Source organism: Melampsora larici-populina (genome assembly GCF_000204055.1).
Source record: "Melampsora larici-populina 98AG31 unplaced genomic scaffold MELLAscaffold_3, whole genome shotgun sequence".
Lineage (NCBI taxonomy): Eukaryota > Fungi > Basidiomycota > Pucciniomycetes > Pucciniales > Melampsoraceae > Melampsora > Melampsora laricis-populina.
In genome coordinates this window covers 2,245,269-2,273,179 of record NW_006768767.1, presented here as the reverse complement: position 1 = coordinate 2,273,179, position 27,911 = coordinate 2,245,269, and the positions used below count along the sequence as shown (strand labels likewise).

The following is a 27,911-nucleotide window of genomic DNA, read 5'->3' as shown; positions in this document are numbered from 1 at the left end:
ACGTTGACATGTCATTGATTCATTGTCATTTATATCATCATTGTCAGCCCTGAGCGCTCATTACAGGACCACGGGCCAACAGTAACACATGTAATATTATAATAATATTGTATAAACCAATAAGTACTAAGGCTCAGTGTCAAGAGCCACAAAAACACATGTACATAATGTATTGAATACATAACAAACTTAACCTAAGTGCCAACCACAAGTTGAATCAAGGATCAAACATCAACCACAAGTTGACACTTGACCCGTGAATATACAAGCCCCCCTTTTCTCCCTTGATTCATCCCCCATCCTTTAACACATCACAACATCAGACTCACATCATACTTGAAATCCTATTAAGAGGATCCTTGAGTACATGTTTAGTTGTGTAGTCCAAAGAGAAAACTTGAGCATCACAGGTCCCATTTCTGAACACCCTTGGTAACGAATTCTATGAGTCCTGGGCAATCATAGTCTCTAGAAAAATACCTTAAAGTAGCAAAGCTTCCTCCCTTACACAGAGTCTAAAGTAGCCTTCAGGATCTTTGGTTCACCAAAGTGTAAAGCCTGCCCCTTGTAGTCTCATGAGCTTAGAGCATACTATCTCTTCACTGCCCTTAGTCTCTTTTTCTCTTCCTCAAATCCTCTTTTAAGAATTCAACTAGCTGTAGTCTTCACTTGGCTGTACCACACAAAGACCACACTTTACCTTTCTTATCATATTCTTAGTGAAAGAGTACATACACTCAACTGACACCCACTCCTCACATCACTCATAAAAGTACTTGTACAAATTCATATCCTAAAGCTAAAAAATCTTCCAACAAATACTTTGGATTCTTAGAAGAAAATCATCATTGATCAAGGGCACAATCACTTAGAGCGCGTTCACTTAGCCCGCTTTTCTAGAAATCAGTTTCTAAGGCACCACTTTCGTACACGTACAAAAGTCTTTTTATAGTAAAATGCCATAATTTCACTTTTCAGATGAAGGACATCAAAATTCATCTGAGAAGTGTTCACTTTGTTAACTTTTTAACAACAACACATTCTAAGATCGAATTGGTGATGGTACAAACAACCACCACCAATCATGTCTGATTCATCCGGCTCAAACTCCTCAAGGTCATCAACCTCATTGAGAAAAAGCAATCTTCTCAAGATTGTGATTCAAGCCGGAAAACAATTCCTAGATACTTTGAATACCATTCCAAAGATTCCATGTCGAACGTCCAAGCTCCGGGGGAATCATTATACCAAAGAAATTTTAGAAGGAAGTGACGTACGCTTTCGAGAGCTGTGTAGAATGGACAAACTTGCCTTCAAGGGCTTAATCAAAGCCCTTGAAGGCAAGCTCACTGTCCAACGCAAGAGAAGTGTGACTGTGGAAGAGCGTGTTATGATTTTTTTATTCATTGTCGGCAACTCGGGTTCTAATCGACTGGCGGGTGAACGATTCCAGCGCTCTGGTGCCACCATCAGCCGCTATTTCAACAAGGTTCTCAATGCAATCACCTCGCTTCAATCTATCTACATTGTCCAACCTATCGCAAATGGCCTATGTCCGAAAGAGATACGGACAAATCCAAGAATGACTCCTTACTTCGACAATTGTGTGGGTGCAATTGATGGCACCCACATCCCTTGTATTGTACCTGCGGATCGCAAACCAGCACATCAAAACCGAAAAGGGGACATCAGCCAAAATGTATTAGCAGCTTGTTCTTTCAACATGCTATTTACCTTTGTGTATGCCGGATTAGAAGGCTCTTACGCAGATGCTCGAGTACTTCATCAAGCACTTGAAGAGGGTCGATTCGTGGTTCCGACAGGTACGTGATCAACATACATCATTATGCAAATGTTTCACTGATTTGTCTACGCCTTTCAGACCACTTCTATGTTGCGGATGCTGGATATGCAAATGTGCCAGGATTCCTGACACCTTATCGCTCGGTTCGATATCACCTCAAGGAATGGAAGCACTCCGGCCTCGCACCACAAACGGCGAAGGAACTGTATAATCACCGACACTCATCACTTTGAATCATAATTGAACGAATCTTTGGCGTCAACAAGATGCGATTCCCAATCTTAGCTTGTATGCCGGCCTTTCCTTACAAAACCCAAGTAAGGATTGTGATTGCTTGCTGTGTCTTACATAATATAATTCGACTTGAATCTGGCAAAGACGACTTTTACGAAGAGTATGCATTGAAGGAGAGATTAGAAGCCAGGTTAGCCCGTGATGATGACGACCCTGAGTGGGTCGCACCCACGCCTGCTCAGCGTACTCAAGCAAATGACATGCGTGATCATATTGCTGAACAGATGTTTCATGATTATACGCATGCTGCCGCTGCTCGCCGACATGTTTGATGGTATCAATTTATACAAGTACTTTAATAATTTTCATGTTTTAAAATTTTTATTTTCATTCACATCGCACCTCTCTGTATCACAGTCTCATTGTTTAAAATATATATTTATTTAACCAGCCAATTAAACACACATAAAGCCCTCTTTTAAAAAGTCACTGTTGCTTTTTGATGAGTGAATTTTGCTTTCCAACAACTCTTGCTTTTTGAAATGCAACTCTAGCTCTTTGACAACCAACTCGTGCTTTTTGAAAACCAACTCGTGCTTTCTAAAAAGCAACTCTGGCTTTTTGAAAAGCAACTCTGGCTTTTTGAAAAGCAACTCTTGCTTTTGAAAAGCCAATTTTGCTTTCAATCAGCTCCTGCTTTTTGTTGATGCCATATAAATACTGGGGTTGCAAACAATTTTGCCACCTACCTAACCATCTCAACATAACTCCCAGCTTAATTTTTTAAATCACCTCAATTGCCGTCTGTTGGAAGGCAGTGTGCCAAATCAATAAACCAATTGCCCGTTCCTTTTCATTCATATCAATCGCTGTTTGTTCGAAGGCAGTGTGCCAAATGAATAAACCGATTGTCCATACCTCATTGTTTTATCAATTGATGTTTGTTGGAAGGCAGTGTGCCAAATCAATAAACCAATTGTTCATCCTTTTTTAATCACATCAATCACTGTCGAATTTTAATCTCAAAATCGTTTTATCATACTGATACTTCAAACTAAATCATTCGGTCAACAAAACAATATCTAAGCGATCAAGTTTTAAATCAGTGCATTGCAAACTTAAAAACACAAAGTTATTATGTATTTAACTGCTACAGCTTATTGAAATTGCAAACTTAACCAATTTTGAAATGAAAACTGATTAGAAAACAATACAACAAAAAAGAATGAAATTATAAGAATAAGACCTTTTAAGATATATTGATCATACGATCAAAAATAAAGATAATAATATAAATCAGTAATAAAGATCATAATTCAATTTTCAAACCTCCTATTGATACTCTGCTAAGACTCCAGCTTCCTCCTTCAACCAGTTCCACCTATGATCCTCATGCATGTGGAAGAAGAAGGACGCTACATCATCATCTTTTAATTTACTTGCTACTGTGTAAATGAGCTCTGGTTTGAGTTCAATGTTACATCCAGCGTTGAAAATACTCATTGCTTCTTGACGTTTCGGATGTTGTTCTAACTTCAACCTTGCAATCTTGATCCGATCACTTTCAGCTTGTTCTTCCAGATCCACTGCACGATTGATTGATTGAGAGACTAGCTTTGGTCCAGTGGTGCGAGATCGTTTTCCTGATGAAGTGGACGCATCTCTGTCAATCGGTCCTCTTTTGCTGCGTACAAACTTCATCTCAGGAGTTTCTTCTTCTTCTTCTGCAAGTTGTCGCTTAGCAATTTTCAGATGCCTCGCAAATGGATTCTTCTGTATTTGATATCGATAAAACCAGTTAGTACAAATCTTTAGATGACTACTTTCTTTTATTGATGATTACTGACTTTATTATTGGTTTTTCCAGCTGCTTTACCTTTTGTCGATTTTGAAGGACGATCCAACTCACTAACACTCCCATCACCATCATCATCGTCCTTGATGTCCTCCTCACTGTGATCAGTAGCCACTCTTTGGATTGATTCAGATTCAGATGGAAACGAATCTGTGAAGCATACAAGATGTTGAATGAACTGGTCAATTGAGTCGGATCTACAATGATCAAATGGTTAAATTAACTTACCATTTGCTGCTTCCTCATCTACATCATCAGTTCCCGGTGAAGCCGATTGTCGTTTCTTGCTTTGCGTCCCAAAGCCTTCAGCACCATTCGCTCGGAGGTGTTTCGCAGGCATAATCGTGCCAACAGCTTTATAAGCTGGGAAACTATGATTTTTGATAGGGATAGCATCTTTGTTTCCATCCTATAAGCAAACAAAGATAGAAAAAAGAATTCACCAAACGATGATATGAAGATCACAACAATCTTACTTACTGCCTTGATCCATTTGTCCCACCACTCTTTGTCTGCAGTCACTATTCCCGTTGTTGTATCACAACCAGGAGCTCCAGACGAGTCCATGATCTTATCGAAGGCTCGGTAAGTTATCTTGAGCTAGATATTGAGGTTTCAGTAAGGTCAGTTAAAGGTAATCCAATACAAAATAAGGAAGAGAATTCATTGATTACCTTCTGGATATGATTTTTTAACCGAGTTAATCCTTCCTTTGTTTTCCATCGTTTGTTGTAGGATTCAAGGACTAGTTTCCACGCTGCCGTTTTCAGTCCTCCATCATTACCATTTCCAAGCTCGATTTGATGGCAATACTCATCAATCAGCCAAACGGTGCACTTGTGCACCCAATTGCCACCACTAACTACAATCCCATGGTCATCATTATCATCATCATCTTGACCTTCATCTTCAGCTTGATCATTACTTGATTTCTCATTCTTATCATTTAATTTCTTATTATTTGATTTCTTGATGTTTGATTTCTTATCGGTTGATTTGTTTTTTTCTTTGGTTTTGATCGATTTGGTTTTGGAAGCTGATTTTTTTTTCTTGTTTGATTTTAATTTGGTCGGAGCAATTTGAGTCGAAGTTTCATCTTCGTTGTTGCTGTTGTTGTTTGATTCATTTTCGGACATTTTTGAGGTGAAAGAGGGATGAAGAAATGGAATGGTCCGATGAGAAAGGAAGGGTCAAGTAGAACTTGAAGAGAGGATGATCGGGTCTGATATGGCTTTGGAGTTTTGGATGGGGTTTGGTGGGTTTTGTACGTTGGACACGAACTTGTCGAAAATGGTCAAGAGGACAGAAAGAGCAAAAATCAAGTAAAATTCGCTATTATCGAATTGTAGAAATCAGCTTAAAAAGCTATTTTTATAAGCATTCTGTACATTACAGAATGCTTGTAAATAACAAATCAAACACTTTTTACAGAAAGCGATTTCTGTTATGTGTAAAAAGCAATTTCGAGTCAGAAATCGCTTAAGTGAACGCGCTCTTAAGCAATTTCTGGTGAGAAATCAAATTCTGCAAAAATTTAAAGTGTCTATTTGGTGGTGCATGTTTGATTTTTGCATTTTAAAATTTACAGAATTTGATTTCTGTTCAGAAATTCCTTAAGTGAACATGCCTTAAATCTTAAATATTCAATTAAACATTAGGGGCTCTCAAACCTGACCCGGTTTTCAAAAAACCCAGTTGACCCAGTTGACTTTTTGGCAGTAACTTTGTATATAAATTTGACATTTATTGACAGCTCCCAGCCAAAAACTCAACTGGGTCAACTGGGTTTTTTGAAACCGGGTCAGGTTTGAGAGCCCCTATTCAACAAAAAGAAAATCAATTATGCATACGTTACACATAACCTTTTATTCATACCATATTCTATATAAAAATCTTTATCATAGAAAATCAAAATCATCCCAATTAATTAAATTAAATAGTAAATTAAGTGAAAGAAAATCATGAGTTAAATAATTAATATATAAGAATACAAAATTTAAAGGTTTCTCATTCTTTTCAGAAAAACAAAAATCCTTTCTTAATGCAAAATGTTGTATAAAAATGTTTTTTTAAGGAAAAGATAAAAACTTTAACTAATAACTAACTGAAAAAACAAAAAAAAGCAAATCAAACAAACAAAAAAACTCCATAAATACAAACCAAACAAAACATAAACCAAACAAACCATAAATCAAACGAATACTTAATATATAAAAAATGCAAACCAAAAATGAATGACTAAAATCAATTCAAAGTATAAGCCCTACACCCCATCTCATCAGCCGGAGTAGCCCTTTTGAAAAGCTGATGATCCATTCCAACTTGGTTACCTAATCCAAGACTTTCTAAATCGATTCCTTCATGATTTCTTTCGACTCGAATCATCACTTTTTCATTTGAATGGGTTTCATTTCTTGAACTTTTCATCGTTTCTTGTGATAAGTTTTGGGTAAGTCTTCTTGTGTCGTAAAATTCAATAACTGATTCCAAACCAATCCAAAAAAATCAAATTAGGTTAGTTTTTTTTGATTTGGAATTTGTGAGTTGAAAGAGAAGAAAATATACTCAACATTGTTCATTCATTATATGATGTTGTGCACCAGCATACCTAAACCAACCCAAAAAAAGACAATTAATAATGTTGTTGGGAATATGATTGATTTTGTTCAAAACAATTGTATTTACCTACGATATTCTTCAAAAATCGAAGCAAGGTTCCATCCCTGTAATTTTCTTAAACAACCAATAACCGTACCAGTCCTATGAGATCCACCAGCACACATAATCCTAAAGAAAAACAAAAAAACAAAAAAAAACATTGAGTTTTGAAATAAGAGAATTTGAAGAGTTTAAGAAATATGGATGACCAACATTAATGGATACAGTTTTGGACTTAAGATCAACCGTAAGGCTTCTGTTACTGCTTCATCTGTGACTTCATCAATAGCAGCAGCATGTAAGATTCCTAAATCATAAAACTTGACAGTCGAACTCAAACATTCTCGACTAAACCGCCGCCCCAAAACCAAACAACCCAAAAAGCCTCAAGATCTTTTCATCTCATCAAAAAAAGAGATAGAGAAAAAGAAACTTACAAAGAAGAAGAGATAGGTCTAGGAGCTAACCAAATCAAAGATTTCAAATTCAAAGACAACAAAAACTGATGACTCAATTCATTAGGTTCACCCGATCTGTATAACCAAGATTCGATAAAACCAAAGTTAGGAGGAGGGATCCATTTAAGAGAAGCTTTTCTTAGTCTAGAAGGTAAACTAGGTAACGGATCGAATAAGTTTGGATTAGATGATGTACTTGAAGACGAGCTTGGGTGATGGAAACTTGAAGGGTTTGAGGCTTGTTGATGGTTTGATGGTTTGGGGGTTGAGTGTTGGGTTTGGTTGAAAGGGTTTGTGGGATCGGTTTGAGAATTTGATAGTTTGGATGAATGGGGTGGTGAAATTGATTCTGGATTGGGTAAAAACAGTTGGATGGATTAGGGTTTTGGGTTTGGGAAGGGTTAAGGTGATGAAGGTTTGGGTGAACGTACGGTTGATGAGAGTGATGGGATGAGATCGGTTTAGTTGATGATTTGATTGAGATTGAATTGAAGTTGATGAGGAGATGGAAGTGATTGAAGATGATGAAGAGATGGTTGATTTGATATCTGGTGAAGAGACTGTCAAGTTAGTGGGACTGAGTTTAGGTCGAATGGGTGTTTTGAGATGAGCTTCTTCTTTCTTCATGATGTTTGGATTTTTTGGAAATTTTGGAATTTCTTTTTGAAACTTTTCAATCCAACTTGACATTTATATTCACTTGACTCGGCCCTGAACTTCAAACCAGCTCGGGTCGGATCATCAGCCAACTTCAATCCAACTTCACAAATTACCAAAATCAAAATACCTCAAACTACCAAATTACCAAATCAAACAGTCAAGATGGTCAACAGCGCGATCAAACACCTTCAACACAAAGTAAATCATATCTTCATCACCATCATCATCACTAAACCTATCACTAACCAATCTTGATTTTCACAAAGGCAAACAGATCAGCCGAATTATTCGTCAACAACTAGTCAAGTCTCTCTTCATCCCTCTCAATCCATCAACAAAACCCCTAACGATTGAATTCCGGTTTGGGTTTTTTGTTGTTTAGTTATTCTACGTATGATTCGATTAATCGGTCTACTAATTTACCAAAACTTTATCATTCAGATGCAAGGATAGTATGGAATGGTAAACGCTTAATTTAATCATATTCTAAAATTTCAAAAGCCTTTATAAAAAGTTAAAAATTGAAATCTTTTGTTTTTTTGGGGGGCGGCGTTTAGGTAATGCGATTAGTGGAATTCAATCTTTATCAAACCAACTGATCAATCAATTACCATTCACAAAACACGAAATCCAATCCTACGACTGTCATTTAATCTCAGGTAAACCTCTCTCTCCCTCCTCTGAAAACCGCATCAAACTAATTCCATTTTCTTTTTGCGTGGGTGGCTGGGGGAATAGAAGCATCACAAGCTCAATCACCCGATTCATCACCGACTCTATCAATCACGATCACAGGACAATTAATTTATGCATCAACTTCTTTTCCATCAACTTACATAATTCCGGATTACTTTAAATCATCTTCTTCTTCGAATCAGAAGAATAACTTGGATGAGAAATTAGATGGGTTACCTAGAATCTTTAGTCAATCTTTTATACTGGTTTCGGTTAAGAATCTTGAGAATGGTTCTGATAATTATCAAATCCTGGCGGATTCGTTTAGGTTTGTGGGATGAGTTGTGTTGAGTTTTGGTTTTTTTGAATACTACTTGTTACTGTTACTGCCTATTGCTATTTTGTGTGAGGTTTTGTATTTTATGATTGATTGAATTGGTTTGAATTACAACAAAAATCGAAAAAAAACTAAACTTGATAGACTTTCAGGTTATTAATACCCTACACACACTTTGGTTTCAATAATAACGATGTAAAGAAAACAACAACAATAAATGTCACAAACAAATTGTACAACATTCAAAGAACTTTTTGCTAATAAAATAGATAGAAAGAGGGAAAAAAGAAAATCATAAAATAACTTGATTGATGGTGATGAATGTCTTTCATTCTTTTGATTTGTATCGATCAAGTTCATGTTCATATAATTTATACTTTGCCCATCTCTTTAAAACCTTTTCACTTTCTTCTTTTTGTTGAATTAAATGTAATTGATCAGTTTCATAAAACACATCTGTCCACATTTGAGAAATCTCAGGTTTGAATGCCTATTCCATCCCATCCAAACCAAAGAAAAAAATCAATTCAATTCAATTTTTGAAAGATTTAATGGTAAGGAGTTTGAACTTTACTTTTTCGGCAAGTTTGGTGGATTTTGAAATTTTAGATTTCCATGAATCGATCAAATCTTTTTCTTTGGTTGAATTCCACCAAGTTTGATGTTCTAAAAACCTTCTCATCCGATCCACAGGATTATCTTTTTTTCTCCACTTTTTTCAAACCAAACCCAAACCCCAACCCCCACCCAAAGAAAAAAACCAAAAAAAAAAAAAAAAAAATCAACCCAAGAAATGAGAAAAAGAGAAAAAGAAATGAGAAATCAAAAAAAGAAAGAGTAAGAGATTGAAACAAACTTCATCAACTTCAGAACGGTTTCGATAAGCACTAGAATCATCTGAAGTCGAATGATGTCCCACTCTATAAGTCATAGCTTCTACCAAGATCGGTTCTCCTTCACCTTGGATAGCTAATCTTCTGGCTTCCTTACACGCTAAATAAACGGCAATCGGATCGTTTCCGTCTACTCTGATAGCCTTAATTCCATACCCTACAAACAGATACGCAAAAGGAAATTATGTTGGATTGAGGTTTTTTGCGGGATTGGGATTTGTGGATTGGGCTTACCGATGGCTCGGGATGCGATTCCGTCTCCTTTGAATTGTTGATTTGAAGGTGTAGAAATCGCAAATCCATTATTCTAAAACCCAAACACTCTATATCAAACCAAATCTGAAACCCCCAAATAAAGAAGAGGCGAAAAAGAAAAAGAAATTCACAAACTCTTATAAAGAAAACGATCGGACCACCCAGTACAGAAGCCATATTAACACCCGCATGAAAATCACCTTCACTAGCCGCACCTTCACCAATATAACACACCACACATCTTTTTTGGTTATCATCATTTTTGATTTTTTTTAGGTTGATGTCTCTTTTTAAACTATAAGCTGCACCGGATGATTGAGGGATTTGAGTGCCTAATGGAGAACTGATAGAGTAGAAGTTATGGGCTTTGGAGCTGTAATGGACTGGCATTTGTCGGCCTTTGGATGATTGATCTGAGTGGGTTGAGAAACATTGTGCCATTAAGTAATCTAAACTGTTTTTGAGTTTTTTTATAGGAACACAATTCACGGGTTTGATGATTAGTTTGTTTTTTCCTTTTGGTTGATGGATCGATGGATGGGGTTGGAATTTCGACTTTGTAAATTTAGTTCTTACCTACAACCTCTCCAAAGTAAAACACCTTGTTCTAACGAAACAAAAAACATTCCACCCAAATAAGCACCAAAAAAAACCAAAAAACATGATCAGTTTTCAAACCTCATCTAAACCAAAAAAAAACGTATCAAAAATACATCATCTTTTTCGGGGGAGGAGAAGAGGGGATGAATTAAGAGAACCGAACCTCTGTATTGAGCAAAGACCACATCATCTTGATTCCAAGCAGCACTAGACCCAACCACTGAAGCTTCTTCACCATAACTTGTCATATAAAACGAAACCCTACCTTGTCTTTGTAAATTATTCATAGTTGAATCTATCCTACACAAAAAAAAAACAGAAGCCAAAAAGAAAAAAAACCCACAAAAAATTAGGACTTTTGTTTTTGGAAAGAGGAATGGGAATGTGAAATTTACATGGGTAATCCTACCATTAATTCGTATATCTTTGTACTAAATGATATATCATTCATAGATAAAAGATTAGTTTCTTTTGAAATTAAATTTCCAAATGAATCTAAAACTTTAAATGTTTTGAAATTTCTTGAATCTGAGTCTGAATTTGGATTCATGATATATTTCGGATCAATGATAGGAGTTTGAGTTGAGTAAGAATTTCGTGATGGATCATAATTTCTTGTTGGTGCTATGGGTGTGGGAAATCGAGGGTTTGAGAATCGGTGAAAACTTAGAATCCGGTTCGGTGCACATTTCTTGAACATTTTTGGTCGCGGAGTTTCTTGAGGGTTTCGATTCGAGGTTTTTTGGTTTGAGATGAAAGAATTGTCGTGAGGTTTGATGAGTTTGGATTTCTTCAGGAACTTGAACAGTGGATGATCGAGTATTGAACCCGAAACTTCGAAGTGGTGTTCCATTAATACTCGACCCGAATTAAGCCCACTTTCAATTCAAAGTTTGAACTCTCCCAGACCCTGCTGAACATATCCATCCCACATATTCATCAAAAACGAACTTGTCAACTCTCCCAAAAGTTAAACCCATCCGAGACCTATCCAAGACAGCATCCAAATCCATCAACTGAAGTTTGTATTTAACCAGCAAAAATATTGAGCCCATTTACGCTCACTCAATCTCACCAGGTTCATCACTGTTGCCCCACGCCACAAGCAACCCCCTTTTCCCCCTGTGACTCTTCTTGATGCTAGGATAGGCGGTTAAGGTGGGGAATCAAATGCCTGCTCAGCTCTGTAGATATCAAAAAAAGTTTCACGACTAAATGACTTGTGCATCCTCCACTGAATTCCTTGATTGGGTGTGCATTTATGGGATACAAAGTAAAAACCCGGAATGAATTCCCAATTTTTCTCCAGTTTTTTTTTTGGCTGTAGAATCAGTTTGGGAAAACTGAGAAAACTGATTCTACATACAGCCAAACAAACTGGGAAAAGAACTAGATTTGATTCCGGGTTTCTACTTTGTATGCCACAATTGCATATAGGTGTGACAGACTAGAGGATGACTCTGGATGACTGCCTCCTTAATTTGGGTAGGCTCAAAGCCTAAAGGTGATTGAATTGCTACTGGATATTAATATATTCATACACTCAAGTTTTCCAAAATCCTAAAAGTTAACAACACTTCAAGTGTGTCTCAAATGAGATCAAAACATCAGTCAAAGAAAGAAAAAAGTGTTAATCCCCTGATGTCTGAAAAGTCTGAAACCTGCCTTGCTCCAACTAGATGACCAAATCTCTGAGATAAGCTAGTCACTCTCTTATTTGACTTGTTTAGTCAGTGTTATATGTAATGAAAAGAAAAATTCACTTTAAAAAATCAAATCAGAGGAGGAGACATGCTAAAAGTCTTTTGGCAGATCTCACCTTAATGTATCACCAAGTGATGCAGAGTGACCAAAGGGTTGTAAAATTCTGTGATGGCTAATATTACCAAACAAAATTTGGCTACATATATGATATGGCACACAGTATGTATATTCCCCTTTCAGAATTCAAAATCCAGAATTCACAAGAACCTGACCAGAACAGAGATTACCATCTACAGCATATGTTGACAACACAGATCCAGCTGCTCAGTGTCATTCCAAGTGTTGCATCCTCATTGCTTACTGGTATCGTTGTCCAACCTGGCTACATTTCCTCTGCACCCCCAGACAGGCATCCTTCCTTGATCTTTCCTAACACATCCACTTACCATGTTCAAATGGTTCTGTACATTATCAACGAGCTTATTAAGCCTGGCAATCAACAAAGGTTGTGTTATTACAAACAGATTGTGCTGTATCTCTTTTGCCTTGTTTTCTTAGATAATTCAAAGGGAAACCTGGTTAGAAATAAGCCACTGTGAAATAAGCAGTACATGCAACGCTGCCACAAATACAATACTGGTATCGTATTGACGATACTCAGTAAAGTAACGGGTCTACAATACTAGAGAAACTGAGCCTCAGTAACGTAGTTGTACCCACCATACGATACTCAGTAAAGTATCGCAATGGCAATACTGTGCCGCCCAATACCTAGTACCGTATCTTGTCACGATACCGATCAGATACTGATACTGTATCGTAGTATTGCACTCCCAGACACAAAATCAATAGAGATTTTGTACTCGATACTTCCTTGGGCCCATTCCAGTATCGTACTTGGGGGGCGATACGATACTAAGTAAAGTAACGCCATACACGATACTGCCAGGAGGATCGGGCAGTACCGTATTGTGGCTGCGATACTGATACTGACAATACGATACCCAAAAAAAAACTACGATACCGCTACGATACCAATACTGGTAAAGTAATTGTGGCAGTGTTGGTACATGAACCTCAATGAGGTCAATTTCTTACATTCAAAGCGTGTTTCAACTTTTAGAAAGTTAAGAGTCCTTTTAGCAAATTATTTCTAAAGACTTCAGTCCTTTGATATGATGGAGAATTGAAACTGCACCAAGAAAGGAGTGAGAATGATCGTGTTGATTACCACTCCAGCTCTCATTCCTCATAAGGCAAGAGCTAGAGGAAAGTCAAGTTAAATTCTACAATGAACCAGATCATTTCAAAATGTGGACCAAGTAGTTCATCAATTCCAATAGCTTAATATGGACAGTGAATACCTCATTTGATCCTTGTTGTATAGATGTCAAATCAGGAAGTAGATTTACTCAAACGCTCAGGACAGGAAATTGTTTCTCTTCTGAGATGCTCATAAATAAGATCATCATGAGCTTTTTGTTGACTTGTAGTATATTGATTTTTACCTTTTGGGCCACTCAACATTAACATTCATCATGCCATTCACCTATTTTTATCATACATTTTGGCAAATATGGAATTCCAGAGTATAGATGAAAATCTGTTATATGATGTGAAAATCTCTATAATGATCCATAGATCACAATATATCTTATGATAAAAGGACTTTAGAGCCTTGAGCAAGAAAACCATTGTTCCGAGTATGCTCTATAAGCATTCACAATGCAAGAGTAAACACACACTACCGTGGGGAACACCCTTTATTCTTGAATTCAGAGTAACATTCAGCATATTTGGGAACTCCCAAGTCTGCATCATCTATGTTTTCCAGGAGATGCAATTTTTTGGTTGACAGTGCAGAAGAGGTCAAGCTCAGGAAGGATACAGTAGCATATGGCTATTAAAGGTTCTGCACAATTCAGCCTGAGCCCTGGAACCAATGCACCAAGGGTTCCCTGAGCCCCAAACCCTTGGGGTGCGGGTTTGGTCAGGCTTTTTGGGACCCCAATTCATTGGGGGCACTGTAGGGTTTGGGGGGGGCATAGTCCTCAAACCTCCAATCTGATCCGCAGGGACCCCTGGCTTCCCACGGGTTATAGACATTTGGGATAGGGGTGGGGGGGCTTCTGAGGGCTGGGTTTTGATCAGTTTGGCGTAGGGTTTGGCCGCGGGGGGGCTTATTGGACATTGGTTTGGGGTGCGGGTAGGCCATTACCCACATCTTTTGAGTTGCAGCTCAGGCTGATGCACAATATGTACACTTAGGTCTTACAGTTGAAATTATCAACACCTGCACGTCAGAAAACGGCATGTAGCACATAGTAGCTGCTACTCAGTAGCAGATACAAAATTTCACAGCCCTTCCAGTGTTCCGGGGGGATCATGTCCAAAAGGGTTAAAAATCAATGAAAACCTTTTTTTAAAAATTTGCTCCCATTACAGGTCGTGAGTGACCTGTCATGATGGCCTCACTACACTACGGGTCAACCAGTTGATGGGTTAGGATTTCCATTCTTCATCCTCCCCAAGGACATTGTGCGGTTGGCTGCAAGATATCCTTGCAATATCTTTTTGGGCTGGCTGTCAAATAATGTGATATGCATGAGTCAAGCGTGAAAAATGTCCAACAGCTTGATCACATGTTGGCAGGACTCTGACACAAGTCAAGGTTGATGGCCAAAGCAGATACAGAAGGCCAGTCATTGGTGTTGGTCTCATCAATGATTTCTCAATCCCCATAGAAAAAAAAAATCTTGTGGCTCATATGGTGTTGCCCAAGCAATACATGCCAATACAATATGTTACAAATGAATTCCAATGTAAAAAAGGAAAAGTGGGACTCAAAAAAGGTATGCAGTCAAAGCCGTGCAAATGCATACCCACACAGGTGCATAACCTGTGATAATGGATAGAAAAAATCATCAATCTTGATGGTTTTTACTGCCAAATTTGACCACAGAATTGCATAACCCATCAAAATGCATAGCAAAAGTTGTCCCCCCAAATTATGTGTTTGCGCGGGTTTAACTGTACAGCACAATACAATTGTATCTGATGTGACTTTTGGTGAATCTTCAAGTGGTGCTGCTATACTACACGGCACACAATCAGGTGGAACCCATTGGAAGTTTTCATTGCCTTTTCTTACTACTTAACAAACCAAAAAAACAAATTCATTACTTTTTTTGATAGTTGAACCTAGAACCAAAAGCAAAGATATTGCACCAATATCCTGCTCTCATGCTCACAACCTCCTCTGTAAGGATAATCAATGCACATTGGCCAGATCTCCACTGGATGTCGCAAAACAGGATATTTGCCGGATATTGATTGGACTGTAGTGTAGTGATTTTGACATCTAGTAACTGGCTGCTTTGCCGGCAGGCCAGAACTGATATTCAGATTTGATCAAAGGACAGAGCCACATGCATGGAATGTACCAGTGGAATTGTACATATGATGTTCTGTTTACGGTTACCCCTGTCCCTTCTCTTTTTCTGCTTTTTCAATCTTTCCTTACACTGGAATCAATCTGATTGTCCATTTGTGTTCTTCCCTATTTCTTGCTTGTTCTGGTTTGACCTGCCAAGCCTCATCCAGGTAAGTTTTTGTTCTCTCTGTCCTGTTGTTCAACTTCTTCTCATTCAATGCTTTGTTCTCCTTTTTCAAATTCCGTGCAAATGCATATTATCCACATTCCCAAAGTGAAGCCAGTGGGTGTATGGATGGTCCTTTGAGGAATGACCTTTTGGGAGATTGTGACTGCACTTGGTATCCAGTTGTCCCTTACCTTGGTCCAACAATGGTATGATTCTACTAATTGACCACTCAAGCAGTGGTTGTTGACCCATTGGACCACATGGCTCAAGTGTCTACAATGTCTATAGGTCCAGCATAATGGCAGTTTATCCTTGTGTCACTGGATGTAGACCCCAGGCTCTACCACATTGAGGTTAAATCCGGGTACAACACCTTTTGGGTCAAACCTGCCAGACAAATTTTTAGTAGCTGTGATTGGTTCATCACTCATGTTAGGTTTGTTTGTATAATGTTTTTTTTGAGAATTGGTGGAGTTTTGAAGATTGATCTACTTTGCATTTCTTGAACAAATTTTGTTGTCTTTTTCTCGAGTGCATTTTAGTAATGCTTTTTTATCCAGATGTGGCTTGAAATGTGGATTCTTTTGACATTCATATCAAATATAGCTCAGCATCTTTGATCTATCTACCACCCTGCCAAACCAATTTTTAGTAGCTGTGATTGGCTCATCATTCATGTTAGGTTTGTTTGTATAATGTTTTTTTTTGAGAATTGGTGGAGTTCTAAAAATTGATCTACTTTGCATTTCTTGAACAAATCTTGTTGTGTTCTTCTCGAGTGCATTTTAGTATTGCTTTTTTATCCAGATGTGGTTTGAAATGTGGATTCTTTCGACATTCATATCAAACATAGCTCAGCATCTTTGATCTATCTACCACCAGAAAAACATGCAAAACGAATAGAATGAAAAAACCATTGAATACACGAGTCAAATGTTGTAAAGTCTTTGAATCAGGGTCATCAATAAGGATCTGTTTACCTTTCTTAGAAGGGTGAATTGGCTCGTGAGCTTTATGGCTAGCTTGGTTTTAACCAGAACCCCGAAATGATCATATACTCAGCCCGAAATCCAAATCGAGGCTAACCTACTACAACTCAAATTCACGCTGAGATCGACTCAGAGGAGGAGACACGTTTAAGTACAGAAGCTGAATAGAAATCGGAACCCGACAATAGATGATGGTGCGCGACCTCATCTTCTTTGTAACGCTAGACCCCAGAGCAAGATGTACAATCTTTGAGCCATCAGTCTTGCTTGGAGATGTGTAGTCAGATATCAAAATATTGTACACATCAGATTCATACCACGAAGATCATTTCATGTTTGCCCGGTATCCACCAGCTCAATTTCTTTGTCTTGTTGTAGTGGATATCAGATGCTTGAATCTCACTCTCAACGTCAGCGCAGCCTGAGGCTTACCTCTGCTTGCTTGTACTGGGATCTCTCTGGGCTTCAAATATATCCGATCACCGAGGGACAGGCCATTCCGCTGTCTTGTACGTAATGCGATGAAAAAGATTATGATAGAAGATACGACCAATGTAGGAGAACAAAATGAAGCAAAGAAACATAGACAATTTTTCTATGAAAGGTACCAGCCGGTGGATAGAATAAACTGATCTTTCTGATTCCTAGCTACGCCCTACGAACACATCAGACCAAATGTTTGCTATTTTGACCAATAGATGATAGATGTGACAGAAGAAGACTCCGACTGAACATGATGTCGAAAGCCATAAAAAGATGATGAAGATAATGGTGACTCCCACTAAGATAATGGATCACTTCACCTACCACAACCATTGCATGCTATTGAGGGTGATAAAAACAGCTCAGAGGCTAGACAATTGATAGACATCTGGGTGGTTAGTGAAAAAGTAGAATGACTTACATACTAAATTAGTTGTAAGGGGGCATGTGTATTGGTTTCTCTTGTTGAGGCAAACTGGAGTAGAATAAGTCAGATGACAAATTTGTTAAAAAGGTTTGAGCTTCTCGAGTGCATCTGGAAACAGAAAGGATCGAATGGCTGACTGTAATTGGCTCGATTGTCTTGATTAATGTAGTATGCTTCACATGTCCATTGGAATTGCGAACTCCCGATTGGACAAGACCATCTACAGTCAAACCCGCGCAAACGCATAATTTGGGTGGAAGACTTTTGCTATGCATTTTGACGGGTTATGCATTTCTGTTGTCAAATTTGGCAGTAAAAAGCGTCAAGATTCTAGATTTTTTCTATGCATTATCAAGGGTTATGCACCTGCGCGGGTATGCATTTGCGCGGGTTTGACTGTAATGGCTTGGGGGTAGCAGATCTCACATTCCCAAGCATACGAGTCAGCATCCATGCAAACTTTTTTGAAAGGCAAACAAAGATTTATAAACACTTGAGCTAGACATTTTGTTTTACAAGAAAAGAGTTTGATCATCTCACTTACGATAGTGACCTTTTTTACCCCTTTTATATCTGAGCGCACATACCACGTTATTCTTTAGGGTGGACTCGTCAGGATGAGCCCCGAGACCCGCCAAATCGGGGATACCCGCGGGACAGCCCGTCGGGTCGGGGGGTCGTTCTGGCCTTCGAAGGGTCGCAGAACCGCGGGGATTATCGGGCCCGGGAGTCGTTCTGAGAGTCAAAAGAAAGTGACTCTCCTCGGGGAACCCGAGGAAAAATCAAGCTGTAAAAAGCGGATAAATACACGCTTGGGAGAGGTTGTGCTCAGCGGTTTCTGCCGGAAATAGCCGGGGACTCGGGGATCCCCGTAATTTCCCGGGGATTTGGTAGTTCGTCGGGGGTCAGGGTACGGGAGCCGGGCTTGACCTATGAGCCAGAAAAAGCTCGGGGAATACCGGGGTCGGTCCTCGTTCTGACTTTTGAAAAAAAGTCGGTGGGCCGGGCAGCCCAGTCCCCGGCATTCGGGGGTCGGGGCTCATCCTGAGGGTGGAGGCTATAAGGAATTGGGTAATACAGATGCCAATTAAGATGACAAGAAATTTATGAGAAGATAGAAATGATACCATCATTGGCAATAAAAGCAAGATTGCATAAGCGAATGAGGCGAAAATGGATTACAAAATGTAGAATGGATATGTAAGAGCTCTTGATCTGAAAGAAAAAATTGACTGCTAAATGGATTGGATGTATCGATTTTTGCTGTCGAAGAGAAGATATGATCGGTATGGAGAAGGTCCATGTAATGATTTGAAATGTATGAGAAATTGAAATGTAGTTGCGAAGAAAGTTGTAGAGGAATAGAATTGTATAAACAAATAGTTGTTAAGGATATTTGAATAATGTTGGTATGGAGATAACTATCTACGATAATAATTAGAAAGTTGTAGTGTACACCCACTTCGGTAACAAAACCCAAAAAAAGTTACATATATGACTTTTACATCACGGTGAGAAATATTCTCACCGAAATATTCTCACCGTGTATGAATATTCTCACCGTGTATGTATATGTAAAGCTGTGATCCTTGAAAACCTTCGGTAACCGATAAACTCATCAGAGTCCCACGCTCGAGTCCTCGCGAGACGTCAAGCGAGGGACTCAGGACAAGTTTGCTTGTTTTGGCCTGTGAGGGTCAAGCGTTTTTGGTGGAGAGATTTGCTGTCCTTATAAAACTTTTTCACCTATTTGTGAAATTTTTTACACCAAAGAAACTTTTTGTTCGCCTTGGTGAGACGCACATTTATATCGAAAAAAAAACGAGGAAGTAGATCCCCTCCCTTCTTTTTTGCCTCCAGAAGCTGGTGGTTTGTCAAATGTAACTGTAGCACGACTGCGGAGACAAAACCTTAGTCAGAAACTCTTTCAACCTTAATGCCTGGTCTCCCAAAATGCATTTTGGAGGCCACATCGCGTGCTCACTGCCAAGTATCACTCTTGCTAAACTCACTCTTGCGTGCTCACTGCCAAAGATCACTTTCACGGTTCAACTGTACATTCCATCGCCACCAAATCCTTTCAAGATTGACCACCCACCCGGAATCATGCCGTTAACGCAAAGCAAATCGATGCCCGGCCTGGTAGACGTGTTGGCCCGTCCCGCCGATCATACTGCAAACAAACGTGTCACGCTTCCAAATTGGCTTACCACTGCCAATGATGAATCCATGCGTCAACATGTGATAGAACTTTGTATTTCTCACTTTGGTCACGAACCACGACCAAAACACGTGGATGCTGTAGTCAGTTTAATTAATGGCCTCAATACTTTCCTGCTGGCCGGAACGGGATTTGGAAAAACTCAAGTGGCTGAGCTGTTCCTCTTGCTCTTTCCAAAAGTGGCCAAGCCAATTGTATTGATTCTGAACCCATTAGACGCTCTTGGAGATAATCAGGTGAGCTCAACTAGTAATAATTGGATCTTACCGAAACTGACAGATCAGATTGCTTCAGGTGTCCGACAAAGTCAAGCATCAGTTCTCGGCAATCAACTTAACCCAAGCAACCATGACCCCAGAAGTAGCTGTAGATATTTTAGCTGCAAAGTATCAGTTCGTTTACCTTGTGAGTTCATCACTCTGACTGAATAAAGTTCTATCAACTTACCAGACATTCCTTCCAGAGTCCCGAAATATTTCTCAATAGTCCTCTCTTTTTGAAAGTGTACTTTAATGAGTGTTTTCAGAAGCGTGTTGTCTTGAAAGTGGTAGACGAAGCACATTTGATCTATACGTGGGGGCTTGTCGCGAGTGGTTTAGCCCGTAAAACAGCAAGCTGGGGAAAAGTGCAGGATATTGGTATTTTTCGCCCCTCATATGGAAACCTCTTTAGTCGTTTGACCGCTACTGAACACGCACCTGTACTCCTCATGTCGGCTACATGTCGACCCAAGGCATTTGATGCAATACTAAAAAATCTACGTTGGCGCCGAGATCGTGATGTCAATGAAATTCGAGCCGACTTGGTCCGTTACAAGATCCGTTTTATCAGACTGACAATGAGTCATTCACTCAAGTCTGCAAAGGACCTAAATCGCTTTTTCCCCCCGGCGGACCGTGTACCTGATTGTGATCTTCCCCGAACTCTGATATACTCCGGAACTCAGAACCATACCTATAACACTATGAAAGCGGTTAATGTGGCTCGAAGACGTCCTCGCGATACACATCATGGTAATAGCTCATGTGCACGTCGCTATCATGCGGATACTGGAGCGGAAGACAAATTGGAGCGTGGAGAGGACTTTGTGGCCGGATTGTTTGCAATTATATGTTGTACCATGGCTCTAGGATTGGGGCAAAACTGGGATATAGTACAGCGTGTAATTGTGATGGGACGGGCTGACCCAGCCACTATCGGTCAAATGCTTGGCCGCTGTGGACGAGATAACCGCGCTGGTTTGGGGGTCATGCTAGTTGAGCCAAGTCGCAGGGGTGGTAAAAATCAGGTAAAAGATTTTAAGAACGTCAAAAAAATGTCGGATGATGACCGAATGGATGGGTTAGCAATTACACCTGTGTGTCTTCGTGTGGCTTTTGCTATAGACAATGAGTAAGTATACCCTTTCTCAAACTTCATTATGCTATCTAGTGTTATTGATGGAAAGTTTCAAACGTTAGATTGGGCTATGTTCCATTGCACTTCGACGATGAGGAGTATATCAAGGAATATAATCGGCAAATTAAGATCGCCCCCTGTCTCTGCTCAAATTGTCGGCCTGACCTGCTCTTTGGCCTGATCGAATCGCAACAGCATGCCACACGTGCTACATTTGTTGATGTAGTTAACGGCTCAGTTCCGGTACCAATCTGCCCAGAAACTGTGACCGTACAACCGAGACAGCCTTCTTCTGTCGAATCAACCATTCTAACTTGTCCTGCAAAAGATAAATGTCGCTCATCGCCAGCTTTTATCGAACTACAGGCGCTTCTGCTTAAAAACTTCAAATCATTGTACAGCTCATTATTCCCCAGAGACGATCACTTCATTTCAAGTGACTCCATGCTATCAGAGCAACAAGCCTGGGTCGCGGCAAAGAATTCTGACATACTCGTCAACCATTCTTCATTACGCAAAGTACTGGCAAGTGAAGCTTGTGATGGGCAGTTCGATTGTGTTCTGAATACGATTGAGCAGTGGAAGTGCTCATCTGTCTACAAAGAAAATCAAAAGGACATTTTGGGAATATTAAAACTGCGATACGATGCTGCTTGGGCAAAGGAGGTCCGGAAAGCCAAGAAAGAAACTCGGAATAAAGAAAAGGAGCTAGCTCAACTGGTATCCCAAATAACTCATATGATACAGGATCCAAATCCGACTCAGGACCCTGAGGTTGTAGAGTCAGATATTCGACAAGACGAAAATTTTTTGGAGACTATCAGCAATCCACCTCCAGAGCTTCTTGTATCTCAAGACCCTCAAACCCATCCACCTGGTCAGGCGCTTCACCATTATCCGATTCCAACTAATGGTCATGAGGTTGTAGAGTCTGAACTTTGCTTGGATCCTATCATAAAAACACCTCCAGTTTCAAATCGACCTCCCAAAAGATCAATTGGTTTGGGCGCTTCCGCAGAAGAGCCAGCCCTTCGACCACGATTAGAAGATAGTCATGAAAGTATGTATACACCTACGTATGAACATAATCCAAACTACCACCATGACAATGTTTACTACTACTATAACAATGCCCACACCTACGATAACAACACCAACTACTCTCATCGCAATCAGAACTACAACAATCACGATGCAAACACCTACAGTGAAAACATCGTCCCCTTGAATCACGATCTGATCTACTCAAAAGACTATCCAATACCACTGCCACAAACTCATCTTCAAAGCTACGGAAACGAGGAAAACTATCAAAAGAACATAGAAAATAAGGAGAACTACTACGATCACATTCAAATGCCACAACGTGATTTTTCAAACTACTTAGGTGAGGGCAGAGTAAATTACGGTGATCAGAATCAAGAGGAAAAATATCAAAAGAACGGAGAAATTAATGAGAACTACTATAATCACAATCGAATACCACAATGTGATAATCAAAACTACTTAGGTGAGGTCAGAGTAAATAATGGAGATCTCAATCGAATGTTACCACCTGATCGTCAAAACTACACTAACGAGGAAAATAGATCCTATAGTCAATACTACACAGAACATTGTGACTATGAAAACTACGCTCATCTTAGAAGTGACAATCAAAACTACCGCGATTATCCAAACTATGAGACCACCGACCACACTCCTATGCAAACTCAAAACCATCCTTCTAACCAACAACATCTTCAAAACTACGCTGATCATGAAGACTTCAACTACTCCACTCAAACTTCCAAACATCAAAATGTTTACTACAAAACCTATCATCATCACTACCATTCACAAGTTCCACCCAATCAGCATTAGATATGACCCTCATAACTAATGCTCATGCATCCCACCTACAAAAGGTATGTAGTTTCAGAATTGATTTATCTGACAAAGATGGTTTGAACTCACACATATGCGTGTCCTCCTCTGATGCTGAATTATCCAACGAGCCTTCAGCATTGGCTTTGCTTAGAGCATCCGCAGCATCGGCTTCGCCGGAAGCTTCCGAAAGCAAATCCAAGTCGTCTATGTTTGGGAATGACGCTTGGGGGGTTCCCCATCGAAATCGGGTACTTTCCTTGTGTATGACTTCTTTCTGAAGCAATTTCTGAAAATTGATGTAACCCAGATCCATCAAATCCTTTTTCTCTTCTGGCTGCTGTGCTACATTTGTTTTGGTCAAATTTTTGTTACTCCAAGTTAGGAATTTAGCAAGAGATCGGGAATTGATCAGATGCTTCTTATGCCTAAACATTTCCACCATACCCGATCTCAATCGGAGGTTTCTAATCAATTGGCGTAGCTTTAAAAGAAAATCACACATCTAAGTCGCATGACGCGCCACCTCCAAAAAGAACCTAAAAACTCACTAGGTTGATATTTGCAGAGAATCGGTCCGATAGGATCTTGATTCTAGTCCCAGAACCCTATGTGTGAAAATTATAAACCAATAAGAGACTTAACAAACTATAAGCAACGTCATATGGAACTCACTGATCGATTAAAAAAGTATTTCAGCCACCAGTTCTGGTGCTCGAGATACAAATCTTTAGCTACAAAATGATCTGCATGGCCACGCTGTTTGATGATATGTGCTAGACCCCTTGGTAGGTAATCTTCGAGGAGGAGGATAAGGCGAGGAAGATGCATTCGATAATGCAAAAGACCAGACATGCCGTGCGCCATGATAGACCACCTTTTCCACATCAGCATCAAACGGCCAATATCACCTTGTTTGGTTGCTTGATTAGCCTCCACCATGGTAGCCAAGTCGCGGATTTGTAATCACATGTTGTAGCCTCGAATATCACCTCGGCTTTTAGCAGCTCGCAGGCTGCTCAGCGTCATGAACTGATCATGAGCAGTATCAATAATTTGTTGCGCCGTTTTAGTATCTTCAAGATCGACAGGCTCGTTCATCTGATCCTTGACCTGGCTGCAAATTCTCAAAGCATCACTGTCAGGCAGTAATTATAACATAGCTGAGCACATCATACATATCAGATCTGACCTCAAGCAATGGACCAAAAGTGCACTGTGAATATGAAATATCATTCTCATAATCACACCAAAGTCCTTCTTGATGACGGGTTTTTCAGGTTGACCACCCAAAGTTTGCCACATAGCACCGAATCCAGTATCGTCTGTCTCGTCCGGGTTGCCCCACCCCTCTCCAATAAGCGCTTGAGCGTTGTTCCACATAGTATGAGCTGCTCCGGGAATTGATAGGAAATTATGAAGTCCGTCATAACGCTTGGCTGAGGGGGCTCGCTTACATCTCAAACTTTCTAGATTCAGACATGTACCTACATCACCTTCAATTATTTGAAGATCATCTACGTTATCTTTGACCAAGCGCCCCGTTTGTCTTGCTACTTGTTCGAGAACTTGGCCAACCCCACCTGCTGAAGAGTCTGGTGCGTCAATCAACTGAAGCATTACCACATCGGGCTCGGTCGGCTTGATGCGTTCTATTGAGTGTGGATTTTTTGAGAGCTTAGGTATGGACTTTGGGGTGTGAGTGTTGTTCTTGGTGAGTATGTAGTCAAGGTAGGCCTGATTAAGTTGACTCCTGAGGACGGAATCCCAATGTAACAATTGTGAGTCATCAGGTAGAAAGCTTTTCGCTTCGACAGGGGCATTTTCAGCTTCCTGCATTGAGGTAACAAAAGAGTCAAAAGTTAACTCTTCAGGTTTGACTTCCGCAATCAGGTCTTTAGAGTGAAAGTGAAAATAACCCCATGTTCCATGGAACATGCGTGAAGCTGCGTCTAGCCGACAATAATGCACACGTTCCATGATATCAAAATTATCAATCGTGAGGAACGGACGAATCACATATTTGCGGGCTAATCGGTCACGCATAATACTTAGAGATACATGCGTGAGCCGCGCTGCCATCCTAATGGCAGTCCGGCGTGACGCAGTTAGACCGATATGATGTAAATAGTGGTGTAACCTGCTGCTTGCCCCTGAGGCCATGAAAGCCAGAGAGTTTTCAAGGGCCAAGCCATTCACGCCTCGATTGAAGACATAGGAAACCATTGAACACACTGTGTTTGCAACCTGGTTCCGAAAAATTGTGGTTCAAAGGTAGGGGTTTTCCTCAAAACAGCTTTGGAGACAAAAATAAAACCAAAGAAAATCTCACATTGGTTGCCCGTGTGGTCCACAATTGTTTGCGATCCACTGAATCAACATAAATAACTCCAGCTTCTTCATCTCCCCAATCCGATTCTTCCTCAATCTCTTTCATTTCATCTTCATCATTTCCATGTTGAACATCCGGTTCAATCAACGGAACAAGTGGTTCTTCGGAGGAGCTAGAAGAATCACTAGTGTCTTTTTGCACTTTGTCAGTATCCATGACTGTAACCTCAGAGAGTTCATCGCCGTGGGCAGCTGCAAAGTTTGACGACTGAGCCGGATTGCTAGGCGCGGCTTCAGACTCCGACACAGTTGGAGGGTCAATCAGATAGGCTGTCTCATCTATCCCCTCCACTTGACGATAACAGCCAATACTACCCCGGATCAGATGCCATAGGAAACCGGTTCCTCTCTTGAGAGCAGCATAGCGTTCAGCGGTGCGAGCAATACCAAAGAACGAATGAGTGATCCTATGTGCTGGGGTTGGAGGTCCAAAGACTGAGCGTGGCCTGCTCTCTGCGGCAACTATTTTCGTAGCCTGTGAAATAAAATGACAAGGTTTTCCATCATGGGTGGCCAAATCAGCATACGTCAAAGCTTAGTTATACAAGGAAGTATCTATACCTCAGATAAGATCCATCGATCCCAGTGCTGTTGACCAGTCAGTGACTTACTAACGACCGCCTTCTTGAAGGCCATCAGGATGTTCAACGTTGAAGGCCAACCTTGGTTGGAGCTCCAGTATCGTCGCAGTGTGGCGAGTTCATCGTTGTCATCAACACCCAGGATCAAAGTAAGTAATACATCTTTAAGAGGCAAATCTATCTCTTTGAGGTGTTTCAAGAAAGAAACAGTCTCTGATATCATACGGGCAGTAGGTTTAAATCCCTCAACTTGGCGGCGGGCTGGCATTTCTGCTGGTTTGTAGTTTGTTGAGAGATGAGGAGGAAGAAATTGTTTATAGAAGTTTATAACAGCGGATCAAAAAAGATAAAAGTTTGATTTTGTTTTTTTTGCTCAAAGATTTACCGAGAATTAATGAGGGCCGTATTGTTATATGTGGAGTATTGAAGATAGAAATGTTCTGCAATTTCATATAACCTTTTTGGGATCACATTTCCAATGTTTACTAGGGGATTTTGTGCAGGGTTTTTCTTCCTTTTTAATTATTTGCAATTGGTATCCATCCACGTGTCATAAAATATGAGATGCTTGTAATGCTCTATTGTGTATGACTATAGTTATGAATATCTATTGGGACATTTGACCATTTGATGCGCTCAGAATTGGTAATACGTTGCAAAAGAGATGAGAATGTATCCATCAATTTTTTCTGCTTTTGAATTTTTTATGTATTTCTTTGTATTTTCTACTCAACCCCTGGCTTCAGATGGTTCTAATGTGGTCTATATGTCAAATACTTATGAATATCTATGAACATATCGGGTCATTTGAAGCGCTCAGAATTGGTAATACGTCTGTCATGAAAGAGATGAAATCGTAAGCATCACTTGTTGAACTGTAGTTTTCAGCAAGATAGTTGGGAAAAACCAAGCCAAAAAGCACAAGGTGGATGTGTATACTCGCAGCAATTACAATTGCGTGCTACATACAAATACAGGAATAGTAAAGGCACAAACCACCAGCTTCTGGAGGCAAAAAAGAAGGGAGGGGATCTACTTCCTCGGTTTTTTTTTCGATATAAATGTGCGTCTCACCAAGGCGAACAAAAAGTTTCTTTGGTGTAAAAAATTTCACAAATAGGTGAAAAAGTTTTATAAGGACAGCAAATCTCTCCACCAAAAACGCTTGACCCTCACAGGCCAAAACAAGCAAACTTGTCCTGAGTCCCTCGCTCGACGTCTCGCGAGGACTCGAGCGTGGGACTCTGATGAGTTTAGGTAACCAAATCAAAATGAAGATGGTGATCATTTAACAACGAAATGATCATTTGTCGTTCGGTAAACAAGGTCACCGAGCTCATCGACTTGATGAGCTCACTCTTTCTTTTTGTAATGAACCCTTCCCGCCACTTGTAGATGTAATAGAACAAATTTAATATAACCTCATTAATCCATTCTACACTTGCTCGTATGAGTTGTAGTATGGATTGGGTGACGAGTCTTGGCGTTGCCAAGTACGTGAAGCCACGGTCCCGTGGCTACCTGGTGCATGATGGTCCTGCCCAGGTGCGCCTACCTTACATGTATGTCAGGAAGGCGCGGGTTGGGGTAGTGCGGGGCCCCGGCCCGGGGCTTGGTTTTCTGAAACCAAGTTGGTTTTCGTAAACCATGTGGCCCCGGCTGGGATCCTCCATAGGGTTGGTGGGTGGGTGGGGCGGTTTTGCGTGATCTACCACCTTGTTGGTGGTGTGAGATAGATGAGGCCTTGCGAGGGTCTGTCGTTGACAGGTGTGATCGGTATGGGCGTGGGAAAGATTTGCACCTTGTGAGTGGCAGAGTTT

General features: G+C 40.1%; 5 protein-coding genes across 5 annotated transcripts; 2 read left to right on the top strand and 3 right to left on the bottom strand.

The window, feature by feature from the left end:
• Positions 1–5,818: 5,818 nt before the first annotated feature.
• MELLADRAFT_115262 (uncharacterized protein) lies at positions 5,819–7,636 on the bottom strand (the record flags this gene model as incomplete). Its single annotated transcript, XM_007405036.1, has 6 exons — positions 5,819–6,373; positions 6,464–6,501; positions 6,579–6,680; positions 6,765–6,899; positions 6,989–7,358; positions 7,441–7,636. The coding sequence occupies 6 exons, from the start codon at positions 7,634–7,636 to the stop codon at positions 6,138–6,140; spliced, it is 1,077 nt and encodes a 358-aa protein (XP_007405098.1).
• A 195-nt stretch (positions 7,637–7,831) lies between these two features.
• MELLADRAFT_91004 (uncharacterized protein) lies at positions 7,832–8,685 on the top strand (the record flags this gene model as incomplete). Its single annotated transcript, XM_007405209.1, has 5 exons — positions 7,832–7,867; positions 7,936–7,970; positions 8,052–8,131; positions 8,227–8,328; positions 8,411–8,685. The coding sequence occupies 5 exons, from the start codon at positions 7,832–7,834 to the stop codon at positions 8,683–8,685; spliced, it is 528 nt and encodes a 175-aa protein (XP_007405271.1).
• Positions 8,662–10,728, bottom strand: MELLADRAFT_46840 (uncharacterized protein; the record flags this gene model as incomplete). The annotated part of the gene is made up of 7 exons (XM_007405035.1): positions 8,662–9,171; positions 9,256–9,393; positions 9,538–9,731; positions 9,809–9,881; positions 9,965–10,283; positions 10,406–10,436; positions 10,593–10,728. The coding sequence occupies 7 exons, from the start codon at positions 10,714–10,716 to the stop codon at positions 9,010–9,012; spliced, it is 1,041 nt and encodes a 346-aa protein (XP_007405097.1).
• A 10,969-nt stretch (positions 10,729–21,697) lies between these two features.
• Positions 21,698–23,116, top strand: MELLADRAFT_59648 (uncharacterized protein; the record flags this gene model as incomplete). Its single annotated transcript, XM_007405210.1, has 1 exon — positions 21,698–23,116. One exon carries the CDS (start codon positions 21,698–21,700, stop codon positions 23,114–23,116), a length of 1,419 nt encoding a protein of 472 aa, XP_007405272.1.
• Positions 23,117–23,131: 15 nt separating this feature from the next.
• On the bottom strand, positions 23,132–26,359 carry MELLADRAFT_102440 (uncharacterized protein; the record flags this gene model as incomplete). Its single annotated transcript, XM_007405034.1, has 6 exons — positions 23,132–23,151; positions 23,210–23,603; positions 23,671–23,727; positions 24,743–24,952; positions 25,452–26,044; positions 26,122–26,359. The coding sequence occupies 6 exons, from the start codon at positions 26,357–26,359 to the stop codon at positions 23,132–23,134; spliced, it is 1,512 nt and encodes a 503-aa protein (XP_007405096.1).
• Positions 26,360–27,911: the final 1,552 nt, after the last annotated feature.